Source organism: Scyliorhinus canicula, chromosome 11 (assembly GCF_902713615.1).
Source record: "Scyliorhinus canicula chromosome 11, sScyCan1.1, whole genome shotgun sequence".
Classification (NCBI taxonomy): Eukaryota; Metazoa; Chordata; class Chondrichthyes; order Carcharhiniformes; family Scyliorhinidae; genus Scyliorhinus; species Scyliorhinus canicula.
In genome coordinates this window covers 29,852,537-29,868,959 of record NC_052156.1, presented here as the reverse complement: position 1 = coordinate 29,868,959, position 16,423 = coordinate 29,852,537, and the positions used below count along the sequence as shown (strand labels likewise).

The window sequence follows — 16,423 nt, the reverse complement described above, 5'->3', positions numbered from 1 at the left end:
GGCCTGGGTGACACGCATGACCGGTACCACCCCCTACTCCTGAACATGGATGGACTCCTCCACATGCCCCTGCAGGTGTTGGAAGCTGGCCGTCATCCTCCTGTAGTCCCTGGATCTCTGACTGCACCTACACTGTGGCTGTGATTGGATGTTCCAGGAGGCCGGGACCCATCTGGTTGCTGGGGCCAGCCTGCCCTCCGACCGCCCGGCCCCTCAGCTGCTCCTACCTCCACCTGCTGTATCGGATGCGATGTGTGGTGCGCATCAGATAGTGTCTCAGGAGCCTCTTCAACCGAGGTGATAGTCTCTGAGATGGTGGAGGATGTTGGAGACAGCACTGACGTAAAGTCCATGTCTACCTCCGATCCGAATTCCGGGGTCTCCTGGGTCTCGGGCAGAGGGCTGGTGTTCAGGCTGCTCTCCCTGTCAGTGCTCGACCGTCTGGGGGACACTGGCTCTGGCAGTGGCTGGGGACAGGCTGGGGACAGGGTGCCCTGGATGGATCGGACTCATCACCGGCAGGTCCTGTAAGACACAAGACGACATGTATAGTTAGACAATGGGCCAGGGGTGTGTGTAAGTGTGGGGTGGGGGATAAGGGTGAAGGATGGGGGGGGGGGGGCATGAGAGGGGTGGAGGGGGTTGGGAGGCAGGGACGGGGGGTGATGGGTGTGGGTTGAAGGTGGTTTGGGGGTTGAGTCCACACGTGTCATGGGCAACCACAACTAAGCAGGGTCTCATCTGCACGCCCACTGCCAACCTCCGTGTTGGCGACCTTCCTTTCCTCCAGGTTGCCGAACACGTCCAGTGCCCTCTGCTCGGGCACGGTGAGGGGCCGCAAGTCTGGTGGTCCCCCTCTGGTCTTCTCCCACTGCTAGCAGTTGTGCGTGGCAAACACACACGACACTGTTAGACGTTCTGATGCATGCAGCCTAGGAGTTAGGTAGGTGATTGCATCAGTGGCCAGGGCACGCGGCCATTGCAGCTGGCATGGGTGCTGGCATGTGGGGCAGGGTGGGGGTTCGGCCATCCCCCAGGGCGGGGTCCGGGTTACATGTGTGTGGGGGAGGGGTCTGGTGCCAGGGGCACAGTGCTGCCTGCTCACCCTGTTGGATCTGAGGAGGGCGTGCAGTTTCTTCCTGCACTGGATGCCAGTCCGGACGACGTTGCCCACGCTGCTAACTGCATCTGCCATGTGCACCAAGGCATGGCGAATGGCGGTGCCTGTTGGCCTTCCTCCCGGGCCGGGGTAGAGGATCATCCGTCTCTTCTCCACGGCATCCAGGAGGGTGTCCAACTTAGTGTTCCTGAACCGTGGCGCTGCTCTCCTTCCAGCCATCTTGTTGGCTGGGACAGTGTGCGTGGGGGATCGATTGTTTCAGCGCAGCTGCGGCGTAAGAGCTTCAAGTGCGCCAATCACAGACCCGGAGAATCCGGTGCTGTTTCGCATGGTTGCGCTCCATGTGGCGATGGTGCTAGCCCATTTAGGGTTGCTGAATCAGTGCAGCTGTTGCGCCATTTTTGCTGGTGTAAAACACTACTGTTCCCACGCCGGCATCAGCGCTTAGTATCAAGATCAGAGAATCCAGCCCCTATGTTTTTCATGTATGGAACCATCTGCCTGGACTGTACACAGAACAATACTTTTCACTGTACTTTGGTACATGTGACAATAAACCTAAATCTGAAAACACAAACATGCATTGTAAATAGTTTTCTTTGGAAGAAGGAAAATATCCTTAAAAAGAAAAAGGTGTGTTGTAATATGCATCTAAGGGATATCAGCATGACAGCACTTAGAAGGGAAGTGTGTCATGTGATCCAGTCTTAGTTTTGCTTTTGCTTTGAGCAGAGCACACACATAATGCTCCAATGCCTTCACGTTTTACACTCATGTATAACTGTTCTTATGTGCTCGTTTTAAAAATGAACTCACAAGGTGTTTACCCAATCCCTATGAGTAATTGGTGCCTTCTATCTAATACAGTGATAATAACACGGCAGCAGTTCACTCAACCATTTGGACAATTCATATTTTGCAGAACCAACCACGGATAAGATAGGTTGTAAAGGGACATCATTGTTGTGTGTCTTGGGCAGCCCGTGGTTATTTGGATACAACAAACCATGAAGACCAATCCTATCATGTACTCTACCAGACAGCTTGCTGCTCTTGCACAAGTCTAACAAAGTTTTTGTTACTTTCTTTTGAGCAGGGCCGTTTGGTCATGCTCAGTGGCGGGTCCAATGGACATGAATTTGGAGCCGTCATTTAAAATGGCACGCATTTTGCCAATGTACTTTTGCTTGTTGAAGATGATTATTTCAATCCCTTTCAGGCTGGTGGACATGTTTGGCTTCGTCTTGCAACCTCGCAATGCCATCATACATTCGGACTGCATGTGAAAATCGATCAGGTCATTGGTTATCCCGCAATATTTGTGCACTAGATCAGCCATGCGTGCTTTTAAGGACTCAGCGTCTTTATTGGATGTTCATTTGTGGTGGGATAGCTGGGAATAAAGGAGTTCAAACTCAGAAAATACATCTTCCTGTTTGATGTGGTATGAAGGCACAGCAAAATTGAAGGCGTGCGTGGGGATGACCTCCTGACCTTCGGAGAGCACTTGATCAGAAAGATTTTCTACATGCCTGACTATTGTGTGTTGTGGTTAAGTAGCAAACAGCAGAGCCTCCGTGGATTAAAATTAAGAATTTTCTGAAATTCTTATGAAAATGTAAAACAGGCCCACTCTACCTACCCTCTCAGGTGACCATAAAAGATCAAGGGAGAGAAGAGGAACATCCACAATGTTCCATCTAAAATATATCCCTGAACCAAATTAGCAAAAAAAAAGATTAACCAATCATCCGTCGCATTTTTATTTGTGAGACCAAGCTGTCTGCAAATTCGCTACCATGTTTGTCTTATTAAACAAAAGGGATACAGTTCAAAAGTACTTTATTAGTGAAGTATTATGGTATACTCAGAGGATGTGAAAGGAGTTCTGCAAGTTTCTTTCTTTAATATAGAGTGAGCAGTAAACATAAGCATTTTCTCTCAATGTTGCTCAAGAGTGATTCCAAGTTCAAGTGCTGCAAGGACATGCCGGTCAAAAGCATGTTTCTGAGATAATAGCACACGTGAAAACTGGTGAATCTTAAATTATCTTGAAGTACATTTTCATGACTAAAATGTACCACTGAAATAAATGTTGATGATAAATGGAAACATCCATGTGTTTTTTTAAGTATAAACTCGTCCTATGAATAAGAATTTTCATCAACTGCAATGGAGGCCAGAAAAATGTATCATGAATTAATAACTAAGAATGGACCTGGAAAATGAATAACTAAAAATAAATTCATTTTGTGCAACTGAAATCACTGTGGCTACCATTCCTTTAACTTTTATATATGTACCATTTAGTGGCCGGATTAGAAATGGTTGGTTGATAAATTTGGTATCGACCAGAATAATATTGTTTTTATACATGCCTGCTAGACAAGAAAGATGTGTGGTTAAATCAAACCCTCTTATCTTCTTTTTCATATGTATACAGTTGCTACTTATTGTAAATTTGGGTAAAACCTTAACAGAGAACATTGCTCAATATAATCTTGAGGCACTATGAATTTTGCTATGTTATGAATATCGCCATAAAATTATTATTGTTCATTGGCCACATTTGGCTTTAATGTACTGCATTGTTTAATTCAGAAAAATGATCAGATTACATAAATTGGGATTTTGTCTAACCACTGATATCTGTCATTCATTAATAAATATTTTCTTGCTAAAACTAATTTGAGTGTGAAAGCTAAAATCTATAGTAAGGATGTTCTTAAATAAGACTGTATGTGTTGTAGGATTTCACCAAGGAATGTAGAGAGAACTATTTATTTTCATTAGTCTCATAGTTAGAAGGAATGAGAGAGGATATAATATTGACAACATAATATTATTACCAAAGTTTTAAAAAGCTCCACGAACAGAACATTCTCAGGAAGCTAACAGAATTAGTTTGTCGACTTAAATTAAATCCAGGGATGACAAATTGTAATTTAATATTACAATCAAATATGTGACTCATGAATAATGATATTGATATTATGTTTTTCCCCTGGGAAAGGATAGGAACATAGAAATATATGGGAATGGAAAAGACAACGGTGATCCAGCTGGCTGGTCCCAGGATGAGGGATTAGTAAATCAATTAAAGCAAAAGAATATGAATAAGGTTTTCTCAATGAATGGCCTTGCCGATTTATTGCCATCTCCTCTTTCTTTACTTACAATCAATTTTAAACTTCTCTTTTTTCAGTCTTCTATATTAATGACAGTTTGCTTCTTTGTTAAAATTCTGTTTTTTTTTCAATTTCGTGTCTACAGCTACGAGAAGAAAGTGATTGGTGTTAAATATATCACATTTCTGTGACTTTATTCTTAATGTTGATAAGTACCGTTAATATGATTGGTGTGTGGTATATTCACTGCAGTTTTATTTGTGAACATTCTACAGGAAAGTAATGATATACCAAAATGCCTAAACAGGTGCTGCTCAATTGGCATAGTATAAATAGTAAAACATGACAGCTTCAATATGTTGAGATATTCTAGTTCCCTTTGGAGGTATCTCCGCAAATAGTCGCAATGTCTTCATTTATTTGATGAACATATACACACCGGTCACAAAGTTGCCCCGTTTTATCAGATCATTCAAGTTATACCGGGTTAGAAAAGCAAGCAAAAGGCTAAAGTATGCTAGGAACAAGAATTTACAACATATTATACAACACATACACTAAGGTAATGCAGAGACCTTTTAATATACATCAATGTCTATAGGAAGTTATTCTGATACCTCCAATTGCCTGTATAGGTTGTTACATTTAAGAGGAAAGCAGCTTTTAGAAGTGCAAATATCAAGGAATGCAATTTTTTTTATCATTCCTTACATTACAAAGTGATTTCAATCAATTCACAGTTAATACTAATGTGTACTTTTGTTACTTTTAACCAATTCAAAAGTAACTTGTAAATTGGCCACAACACATGTACTGAATCAAACTTATTACAGCATAGTCCAGTTAGTCACGAAAGCAGTTTGTTAACTAATTATTAACACTAAGCTGAATTAACATTCTGGCAAGACTTTGAGCAGAATTAAGCACATTTCAATTGAGTATTGTACTGTCAGACTTCACTATTGAATAAAATATAGAAATGTTACATTCACTATAAGGCATCTCTGTGCACATACCACAACATCACAGTGAATATGCTAAAGGTTAGTTTCTTTCCCCTGTTGAAACCACTCAGATATTGCACGGGTAAATGGAGTGTGATCTGTTTTAAATTTACAAAAATCATCTTGCTTCTAACTGACCTAAAGCAGTTCATTATGCCACATCCTACTTTGTACACACTACACTAGCCACCCGCAAGTGCACTACAGAATGCATCAACTCTAGGACAACAGAACAGAATTTGTCTATGGTCACTGAAGATAGCACGCTACAGCTTATTGTAACTAACATTGACATGGGGTTATACAACACTTCAAGGCATTCAATTTTTTTAATCAGAAAATAAGCTGGCAAAAGACTTTCTCAAGTTGCGGATTGTTTCAGCTTTTGCTTCGTCCTCATTCATACTTGATCGAAATAGTGATGATTCCGTAATGCTGAATGCATTGGTCAAAGACTGTGATTTACTGCAAAACCAAAAGAAAAGCCAATGCACTTAAATATATTTTGATAATTGGAAGATTTATATTATCAATAAACCATCATTCCTCATAAAATCATCTTATCATGAAAGGTGGTAGCACCTCAATTATTTGTTCCATCAGCATTAGAAAATTTGCCCTAATCATTTCTATGACCCCAACTGATTAACAAATACTTAATTGTGACACATACAAACTGCGAATTAAGAGGAGTAGGCCATTTGGCCCCTCGAGCCTGCTGTGCCATTCAATAAGATCATGACTGATCTGATTGTGGCCTCAACTCCACATTCCTGGCTACCCCCAAAAACCTTTGACCCCTTAGTTAGTCATGAATCTGTCTACCTCTGCCTTAAAAATATTCAATGACCCCAGCTTCTCTCTGGGGAAGAGAGTTCCAAGGACTCACACCCCTCTAAAAGAACCAAGTTTCTCCTATACTTCATACTAAAGGGGCAATCGGCCGGAGAATCCCCGTTTACGCCGGAATCAGGGTCGGTGCCGTTTTTGTGATGCTCCGCCCACTCAAAAACAGCGTACTCGCGGTGTACAGTGGACGCCTTATGGACAGCCTCAGGACGTCACCGGAGGGCCTACCCCAATGGGCTGAGATCCCGATAGCGTGGGGCGCGTGTGCTCACAATTTTCGGGAACCTCACGTGGGCCTGCGGACCGAGTCCAACGCCACCATGGGGGGGGGGGGGGGGGGGACTTTTGGACGGGGCTAGGGGAACTGGTGGAGGAGTTATCCTGGGGTAGCGAGGCTGGCTACTGGGGGGGCAGTCATCTGCACGGCCGACACCATGATACACGGTCCCAGCCATTCTGCGGCCGTATCCGCAGGTAAAGCCGGGGGCTGCGTGGCTGCTAGCCCCCCACCGGACGGACGATCGGTGTGGGGGTGGCGTGACTTTCCAGTCGTAAGAGCAGACGGATCCTGCGGACATAGTCGCAGAATCGGAGAATTCAGCCCCCTTATTTGTACATGGTGTCCCCTTTTATAGGCTATCCCATAAGGGGAAACATCTCTTCAGCATCCAACCTGTCAAATCACCTCAGGATCTTTCATTAAAATCATCTCTGATTCTTCTGAGCTCCAATGGATCCAGAGCCAGCCTGTCCAAACATTCCTCGTTTGATAACACCGCCCACCATCCCAGGTATCAGTCGAGTATATATTTTTGTTGTACTATTTATTAATTCTCTTTATATGCAAACATTCTATGCATATAATAAAAACTTTTTATTGCTGTCTTATATGTGTGTTATTTAATATAGCTTAATTGTTAATCTCAAAAATTATTGATGGAAATTCTGTAGCTGCATCATGTACCAAAACAGATTAAACGGAAACGGTAAAAAATGTAGGTTCGAGTCATACAGGGATTTCACGTCTTCTGGTCTGCTGATGGTAGTGTAAATGAGCAACTTTTCTTCTGCTGTTTATTTCAGGGAACATAAACTGAAATCTACGAATGTGGAGTTTGAGATCTTCATTTTTGACTGGATTATATATTGTATATAGCTCGCAAGAACTAGTTTACTTGAAGCTCATTGACTTGTCAGAAACAAAGCATAAGAAAACCAAAAGAGGTGTAAACACACAGGACTCTGCAAAAATAATAATTTAAGAAAAGAGTCATCATTCTGTAGATTGGCATCCAAAGGAACCATCTCTTCATCTGTGCTCATCTTTGGTTGCATCAGGGAAAGCGTTATAAAATATGTCATGAGATCCGCTTGAACAAACCTTTTCCTGTGTGCTCAGTGGCTGGTTTAGCTCACTGAGCTAAATCGCTGGCCTTTAAAGCAGACCAAGCAGGCCAGCAGCATGGTTCGATCCCCGGACAAGCGCCGGAATGTGGCGACTAGGGGCTTTTCACAGTAACTTCATTGAAGCCTACTCGTGACAATAAGCGATTTTCATTTTCATTTCATTTTCAGTGCAAGTAATGGTGAAGCAGAACATTGTACCAAATCAGTGTGGGTAATGTGGAAAATAGCTACTTGCTTTAAAGAGCAAGTGTCCCTGTTACTGCAGTATCTGAATTACTTTGAATCATGATTTTATGGCAGAATTCCCTTAGAGGTGTCATCATTATGAACAGGCAACTTGAGAGGCATATCTGTGAATACAGTTCCAATCAAGATGCCTAGAAAACGTAATAAATTTGCGATGCTAATTCTTCCCACACTGACGTTGCCTGACTTGCTGAGTATTTCCAGCATTTTATGTTTTTAATTTAAATTTGTAAATATGGTTGAACCTGTCCCAACTACTGTTTTGATTTAGGAACCCAGATACCAAGGCATTTTCAGTTAATTTTTTTAAAAATTGACCCATCTTACCTTTTGCAACTTATTAACTGGCTTGCAGTGTGGGAGATTTAACCCACTTTTCAGACCACTGACTGAAAAAAAATCATGACTAAACTAAAAGGGAGGAGAAGTGAAAGGGGATATGGATAAAGGGAAGGAAGAGAAGGGAGATATAAGAGGCAAAGGGTTGAGGGTAAAGGGGAAAGGGGATGGTAGAAGAGGAAGAGGAGGTGGGGAAGTAAGAGTCAAGGGGAGAAGGCAAAGCAATTGTAAAGGTGGTGGGTAAGCAACAGAGTATAAAGGTATGGGGTGAGGAAAGGAAGGAGGGGAGAGAGGGAAGGAATAAAAGTGGACTGGAATGTTTTAGATCCGCATGGATGGAACACCATGGAGTTTCATATTGCGCATGTTCAGAAGTTATGAAAATCCTTGTTTGAATATTTGGTATCTGTTTTTTTATTGTTTGAATTATATTTTTATTGTGTTACCAATATTTGTTGTTTAATATTTGAGACAGAAGTTTTATACTTTTCATAAAAAGAAACCTAAAATTAACAATATCTTACTTTAAATGGGGATGGGGTTGTGGCTGTTGCTGAGGAGTTGTTGGCTGTGATTTGAGTGCAGGCTGTGCTTGCATCTTCTGCTCAGGTTGCCCCTTCAGTGGTTGACCTTGTGATCGCTGGGTTTGCAAAGTAGGCTGTGGCTGTTGCGTTGCTTGGCTTGGTGGCCTTTGTTGTTGAGGTGGGGGGCCAGTGGGACGCAGACCTCCTTGTGGACGCTGCCCCTCAGGAAAAGCATGATGTTGCTGCAGTAGACCTTGGCTTTGTGGATGTGTTGGGCCCCCTATGTTCAGCACAAGAAATACTATATAATGTTATATTGATAAAAAATCCTTATCAACTTTGAAATCCAGCGCTTCCTTACTAGAAAATTAAAGGAAGTTTTTTTTATGTGCCCAGTGACCTTCAAGGTGTGACATTTAGTGAGACTCAGTACCTTTGTAATAATTTTAAAGTCACGATTGTAAGCAGCAACTCAGACTTTTGTCACCAATAAAATACAACCTTGCTTATGAAGGCAATACCAGTGTTAGAATAATTTTTGCATCGGAGTTAAAGTCACAAGTAAACAGTCCATGGAGATAACGTACTAGATTGCTGAAAGCAAAAACAATAGAAAAGTCCAAAGGAAGCAGAAAAGCAAGGTTAAAATAAGCAATATGCTAAGAGCCACAAAAAAAGCAAAAATTTACAAAACGTAAGCAAAGCTATGTTAATAACATAGAACGTTGACCCTATTTACAATGGATCACTAGCTGATGAAAACAAGTTTATTGTTAAGCAGTCTATGGACCATTTTACTGCTTTTACAAACTAATACTTCAACGTCGCCAGTCCATGAAATTGGGGGTTCATCCACTGTTTAATTGTCAAGGTCAATACATTTTTCAACAAGCTTTAAGAACCTTTTAAAGAGCCAAGGGAAATACGTTTTACATTTATGTAGTATTGGTAAGTCATACACAACTAGTTAGTAAAGTACCATAAATGATAGAATTTATTTGTGTACGATTATCAGTCATATTTTCTTTCATGCACACAACAGTGGTGTAAAATTGAAAAATTAGTTGACATGCTAGTCTTTGCCAAGAAATCTTTTGGTTATTCACAACTGGCATAAGATCAACTGCATATAATAAAGATATATTAAACGATCAATTTAAAATTAGAATTAAACTTAAATTCAGCTGAGAAAAAACAATATCAGTATTTGTGTATGTAGGGGCATTGAAAAATAGTGCAAAAGCAATTCATTAATCAACGTACAAACATTGGGTATTTGATGTTATATGGCTCTCAGGTTGGCTCTGGTAAACTTTAAAAATGGTGGGCGGGACCCACAGCTGGAAGTCCCACTCCCTATTCAGCCATATCCCATTTTATCTGCGAGGGTGAAGGAGTAGGGGTGTGAATTGCACAGGTGGAAAACTCAAACTCATCCGGGCCACTTGAAATTATTGCTGAGTTCATAAAGACCCCATGTTTACACTGTTCCAAAGGCCTTACCCCATCAGAATGGGAGTCACAGACACAAACACTTGTAAAGGATGGAAAATGTCTGTTTAAGTATAATTATCTGACGTTTATTAAATTCCGAGCCTTTAAACATGAAAAAACAGGTTGAAGCTGTTAGTTTGAATTAAATTAAAACTCTCTGTTGACTACTTTGATTGACAGGTCATCGTGTGTAGATTATTAACAAAAATTAACATCTGTTCCTGAAGTTTCAATGGAGTTCCTTGTTGTCTTTTCCTAAAGGCTGTCATTACAGCTGAGACCATTATGAATGCTTGGCTGAGTTTTAAAAGCTACAAAATACTTATCTCAGTGAGGGTAAGTTCACAATTGTATGGTTTAAAGAGGCTATTAAAGAATTAGATGTATTTGATGGCATTACTGATTATAACTTTGTTTTCATAACAGATTGAACCCAAGGGAATTTAAAATCTTGGAATGGGTTTCATGAATTTAAGATATTTTTAAGTATCAAATGTGTATGATGGAGAGTTGTATTAGATTGTTAGAAGTTTGTTATTTTTCATCTTCATATTGCTCTTGAGGTCTGCCATTGTGGATACTGGGTGAGTGGCTACGGAGGGGACTGGGCGTAAGAGGTGGTATGGAGAGTGGAGGGTGAAAATTGTGTGCAAGAGGGTCCTTTAAACTGAGGTGGGTCTGCCAGGTCTGGAAATTACCTGACTTGAGCTACCTGCCTTGGTAGCAAAACCCGGTTCCATAATATTAGAACAATATACTTGAGGATGTATACATTTGATTGACGATTCAGTTCTATTTAATCTTGGATACAGGGAGAAATAGTACTGTAATTTCTCTAAGTACTTTTAATGAACATCTTTTTACATTTCTTCAGCATTCATAATTCAGTAGATTTCTTCCCTCATAGCTTTATTTTTTTTACAAAATGGACCATGCCCAGGCAGAGGGTGGGGAGATTTCTTTTTGCTCTAAGTTCCCTGTTATTCTTTAGGGAGATACTCGAAGATGTGCGAGAGTGACTCAACGTGACTCGACATCTGATTTCACATCTCTTCCTGTGAGAAGTGCTTGGCCTCAGTTTGATGAATCTCACTGATGGTGGTTGAAGTTGAATACTTACCACATTGGTAATCATGATTGCTTCAAAGTACATCCCTTAATTTGTTTCTTAGAATTTAAATAATAATGCAAGAAATGGTCAATGCATCTATACAAATTTCTGAGATTTACATTTCCAATGCTTAAGCAAGTGCTGGATTTAAATAATTCAACAATATTCCATCGTTACAATACACGATATATGTGATTTTGCAAAATAGATTCCTTCAAAAGGAACGCAGAATGATTTTTAAAACAGTACATTTTCATTACATTGAAATTTCAATTAGATTTGAATGAAACAAATTTGATTGAGTGTTTCAACAGGGGATTTGATTTACTAACAATTGAACACAGTTTCACAGAGATGTTGATGGCAAAAATTTAAATGAGCCTTGCATCATTCTTCAGAATGTCAGGGTGCATTAAAATACAGCTTTAAATCCACTGCTAATACAGTAATGGGTACATTGGCAATTAGGGCCTGTATGATTAAAATAAATTCATTATAATCTACGAAATCCAATGATCTTCGTGGTGCAGAATAAACTCATCTCTGAATAATAATAAGAAACAAATCTTGAATAGTGGTCGCAATAAACGCATGTATATCTTTAAATTGCTTTGTTTTTCAGCATTACTGTGAGATTAAACTGCATGCTTAGGGATAAGCTGTGGTTGTAGCATTTAAATTAAATTCAGACAGAGGAGGTTAATTAGATATGCATAGTCCTTAACTGAATTGTCCTAGATTGTTGTAATCTCACGATGGAGGATATTGTGTTTTCAGAGCTCAAGGTGACCCCAGTGTTCATACCCTGCATGGGATTCCTCCATTGTGTGGACTAGGGCATGCGTACCCTCTGGAAGGATATCCTACTAATGTTTAAAATGTCATGAAAGCTGTTGATACTTTGACATTTTGAAACATAATTAAACTCATTTTACTGTGTTAGCTTTTGGTTCAGTTTGAACGTAACTGTGATTTCCCTTATTGCATTTCTTGTGAGAATTGTCAGTGTAGAAAACAGAATATATAAATGTTCTTAACAAATTATTTTTTTTGTCAGGTATGTGTGTAAAAATTATATCATAAGACCCATCTACCTTTTGTGTTTTTATTGCACATCAAGCTGTACAAGTGTGTAGCCACATTATGTAAAATACTGCAGTAAAACCTGAGCATTTTAAAAAACAAATACAATTATAATAAAAAAATAAGAGAGACTTTTACAAACAAGTCAACACATTTTGTTATGACCTCAACTGTAACATTAAACTTTGCATATAGCATGCTTGCATGCAGATCCAAATGCATATTTAGGAATGTTTATTTTCTGGCTGTGTAATTCAGTGTCCTCCAGGAATTAAAATAAGCCATTTTTGTTTCTGTTAGCCACAACACTATACTTTATCTCCACAAATGTCTCTTCTAAAGCAATGCACAAGGTCAACCATATCTACTTCATATGATTAGGACAACTGCAGAATTACATGCAAATGATTATAACATGAGTTCAGAAGTTCGCCTATTTAGGCTTTAGCTATGGGGAGGAGATCCTTTTCCAAAATTTCAGAAATAACAGGGTATTCCTCAGCCACACACCAGCACATTATGACATTTTTCTAAACTCCATTCAAGGCATTTTGGGAATATATGCTCCTGGTGAGGAGCCCACCTGCTTGGAGTACAGATGAGCAAATAGCATGCATGCTCCTCCATCCAGTTGTTTTAGCAATAATGGCCCAAAGTTTGCTGTGGCATGACAATGCATGGCACTCACTGTTTTAGACTTGCTTTTGTCCATCTAATTTTGATGATATTTTGTCCGTTAAGTGGCTGGAAATATGACATTGAAACATCAAGCTGTGACTTAAGTGAACAAGGCAAGCAATTGTGCATCCACTTCATCAATGAAGGATTGCAAAAATGAACAATGCAAAGATGAGAATGAAGTCTAATTTAGAATGGTGAATTCAATGACAAGTCAGGGACATAAAGAAAAACAAAGAAAGGGAAAGATTGGATTAAAAGAGAAAACAAAGGCAAAGAAAAAGTAAAAAGATTAATTCTTTAAAAAAAATCTCCAACAACAATGAAAGCTTGAGGAAATTAGACTCCATATATGTAACAGTTAATTTCAGTGCCAGAAAGGTTGGTTAGCAGTAGTTAACACTGATCAATAAAAAAGTATCTAAGAGGTGAAATTACTTGACTTTTGGGCAGCATGGTAGCACAAGTGGATAGCATTGTGGCTTCACAGCGCCAGGGTCCCAGGTTCGATTCCCCGCTGGGTCACAGTCTGTGCGAGGTCTGCACGTTCCCCCCCATGTCTGCACGGGTTTCCTCCGGGTTTTCCGGTTTCCTCCCACAGTCCAAAGACGTGCAGGTTAGGTGGATTGGCCATGATAAATTACCCTTAATGACCAAAAAGAATAGCAGGGGTTATTGGGTTATGGGGATAAGGTGGAAGTGGGGGCTTAAGTGGGTCGGTGCAGACTCGATGGGCCGAATGGCCTCCTTCTGCACTGTATGTTCTATGTTGTTCCTAACTTTCTGTGGTGAACCTATCTCCTATCTACCATGCAAGTGCTACAACTTCACATGGTCAATGCAGTTGAATGGGGAGCCAGACAGCAAGGTGCCATTTCCGTAAAACTTATGTCAGAAATGTAACTGTATCTCTGACAGCAACTTATTAATTTCCACTATTAATTATGCATCTGTCCTCAGCCTATACTGCTGCGTGACGATTGCATATAAATAATAGTGAGCACTATTAATCATGTCATTGTTTTCACAGAAAAGTTTGAACCATTATAAGTTATAAGGCCTGTATTTTCCTCTGCATATTAGCTGTTATGAAAATACAAATATGTCTAAATAGGGGCATAACACTAACATTAAGTGCTAATGGGCTGTTTACACTCTTATACTCAATAGTAAAATAGCTTAAAATAGGCTCACATTGCTTGGTGAAAACTAATACCCCCCTCCCTTCAACTTTCTGCTTTTAAGGCCTTATTAAAAAACAGTCATGAGAAATGTTTACCTATTTACGTGGGTATGTGAATGTAAACAATAAGTGAGCAATGAATCCAGGTTAGCTAATAAATGCAGAGAGTTCTAAGAATTATCACAGCATTTGGAGACCAGCATAATAGTTATTTCAACATTGTGTAGAACATACAAATTTGACAAAAGCGGACATTTGAAAAACATACAATTGTTTCATCTGCTTTAATCTTCTAGAATATTCAATTTCTGCAGCTATGCACTACAGCCCATATACAGGTACAGACCAGAAAGACTAATGATCTGTTTCTCAAGTCCTATAGAATTCTATAGCTCTTTTATAGAAATGGGAAAAATTTCAAATTTATAGCTAATAGCTCAATCACTGAGGATGCTTCGTGGAGAACAAAATTGACAGCTTGGACAAAGGGTTTTCTCCCCTTTAGTTTCTGAATCCCACTGTCAAATGGGGATCAGAAACATGGACTGTATGAAAAACAGTCGCTCAATGTGATTTTACACAGAGTGGTGAATTAATAGCCAGAGAGTGGGCCCACTGTCCACTTAAGAATGGAGGGTGGGCTCTCAAAGCTGGAGAGCCAGAGACCTACTAGCTTGAGAGCAGCAACAGGATGCCATGTCAGCTAAGTGAGGAAGAGGGGGCTTCAAAGTTGAGGTTCCCTATCTCCAGCTTTTTCTAAGCTGCTACTCTATCCAGGCAGCCTGATCTGCTGCTACGAGGCTGCTTCTAGGCTCGGGTTCGATTCCCGGCTTGGGTCACTGTGCGGAGTCTGCACATTCTCCCCGTGTCTGCATGGGGTTTCCTCCGGGTGCTCTGGTTTCCTCCCACAAGTCCCGAAAGACGTGCTTGTTAGGTGAATTGGACATTCTGAATTCTCCCTCTGTGTACCTGAACAGGTGCCGGTATGTGGCGACTAGGGGATTTGCACAGTAACTTCATTGCAGTGTTAATGCAAGCCTGCTTGTGGTAATAATAAAGATTATCATATAATGAAGTTTGAATTTTTGGTTATCTTTTACTACTTCTTTTCTGTAAACCACTGAAGTTGAGTTTTAAATACATGTGGAAGAAGCGTATAAAATTGGAAACACAGTTTAAAGCTTTTTTCCAGGATATGTTATCAGTATACGAGCTTTATAGTTCTAAACCTGGAACTTGCATTTCTTGCAGATGAGCCATGTGGTCATAGAGGATGGGAGAAATGCTCATACCTCCTTAAGTGGTCTGTAAGCTGTGGACTGTTGAGTGTTTGACAAAGTTAATGCAAGAATACATTTTCACACTTACAGCACAGAGAGGTACATGCTGGGTTTGAATATTGCATATTGGGTGGAGAGGATGATACACCCATTGCATAGCTAACCCAATTTTCCATTTATTTAATTATGTGCTGTTCTCCATGTCTGATATTCCAGTGTGCTGCTCTAGACCAGAAACACGTATGTATGTTCGCACCTCCTACGTGGTGATGACCATAATGTTAGCAGTTTTGTGGATTCAGGAAGTGATTGAGGTTTTGAATGTTAAACTTCCCAATGGCTTCCTGGATAGTGGCAGACATAGCTGCTGATATATTAGTGATTGGTGCAGCTTAAGTGTGAAAGGTGGCAAGGCAGTACTGGTGGGAGCAGAGGGGTCGCTCCAGATGACAGGAGGACAACGTGGTGGTGCAGCAGATCAAGAAGGAATAGACAATGAAGGGGACGGAGAGCGAAACGTACAGATCTTTGGATTTGGATTTTAGTGCATAAGGTTTGGATTTTTAACATATGGTGGCGAAATCTGTCTTGTACGAAGGGTGGACTTTTGTGTAAGGGATGGATTTTGATGTATTAAGGTTGGATTTTTATTGTACAGACGTATGGATCTTTAATTTTTGAAGGGGTAGGTCTTTTCGCATAAGGATGCTGGATTTTCACCATGAGGATTTGGATTATTTGAAAATGGGATGATTTATTTTTTGGTATATGGGAGGGCACTTGCAACATTTGTGCTCAAAGCAATTTAGATTTTAAGCATGTGGTTGTCGGGGAGGGGGTGGAGGTGCGCTCGGATCTTTAAAGTACAAGGGTTTGGGTTTTGCAGATGATTCTTGAATTAGTGTTTCATTTTTTATTTCACTATTTTACTACAATTTCATCGTACTATTTTAATACAAAAATAATTTATGGAACAC

General features: G+C 40.3%; 1 protein-coding gene across 1 annotated transcript in view; it reads right to left on the bottom strand.

The window, feature by feature from the left end:
• Positions 1–4,806: 4,806 nt before the first annotated feature.
• Positions 4,807–16,423, bottom strand: part of syn2b (synapsin IIb) — a 497,087-nt gene continuing 485,470 nt past the window's right edge. The window contains 2 exon segments of the mRNA XM_038812667.1: positions 4,807–5,717; positions 8,618–8,897. Coding sequence (XP_038668595.1) covers positions 5,582–5,717; positions 8,618–8,897 — 416 coding nt within the window. The 3' untranslated portion in view covers positions 4,807–5,581.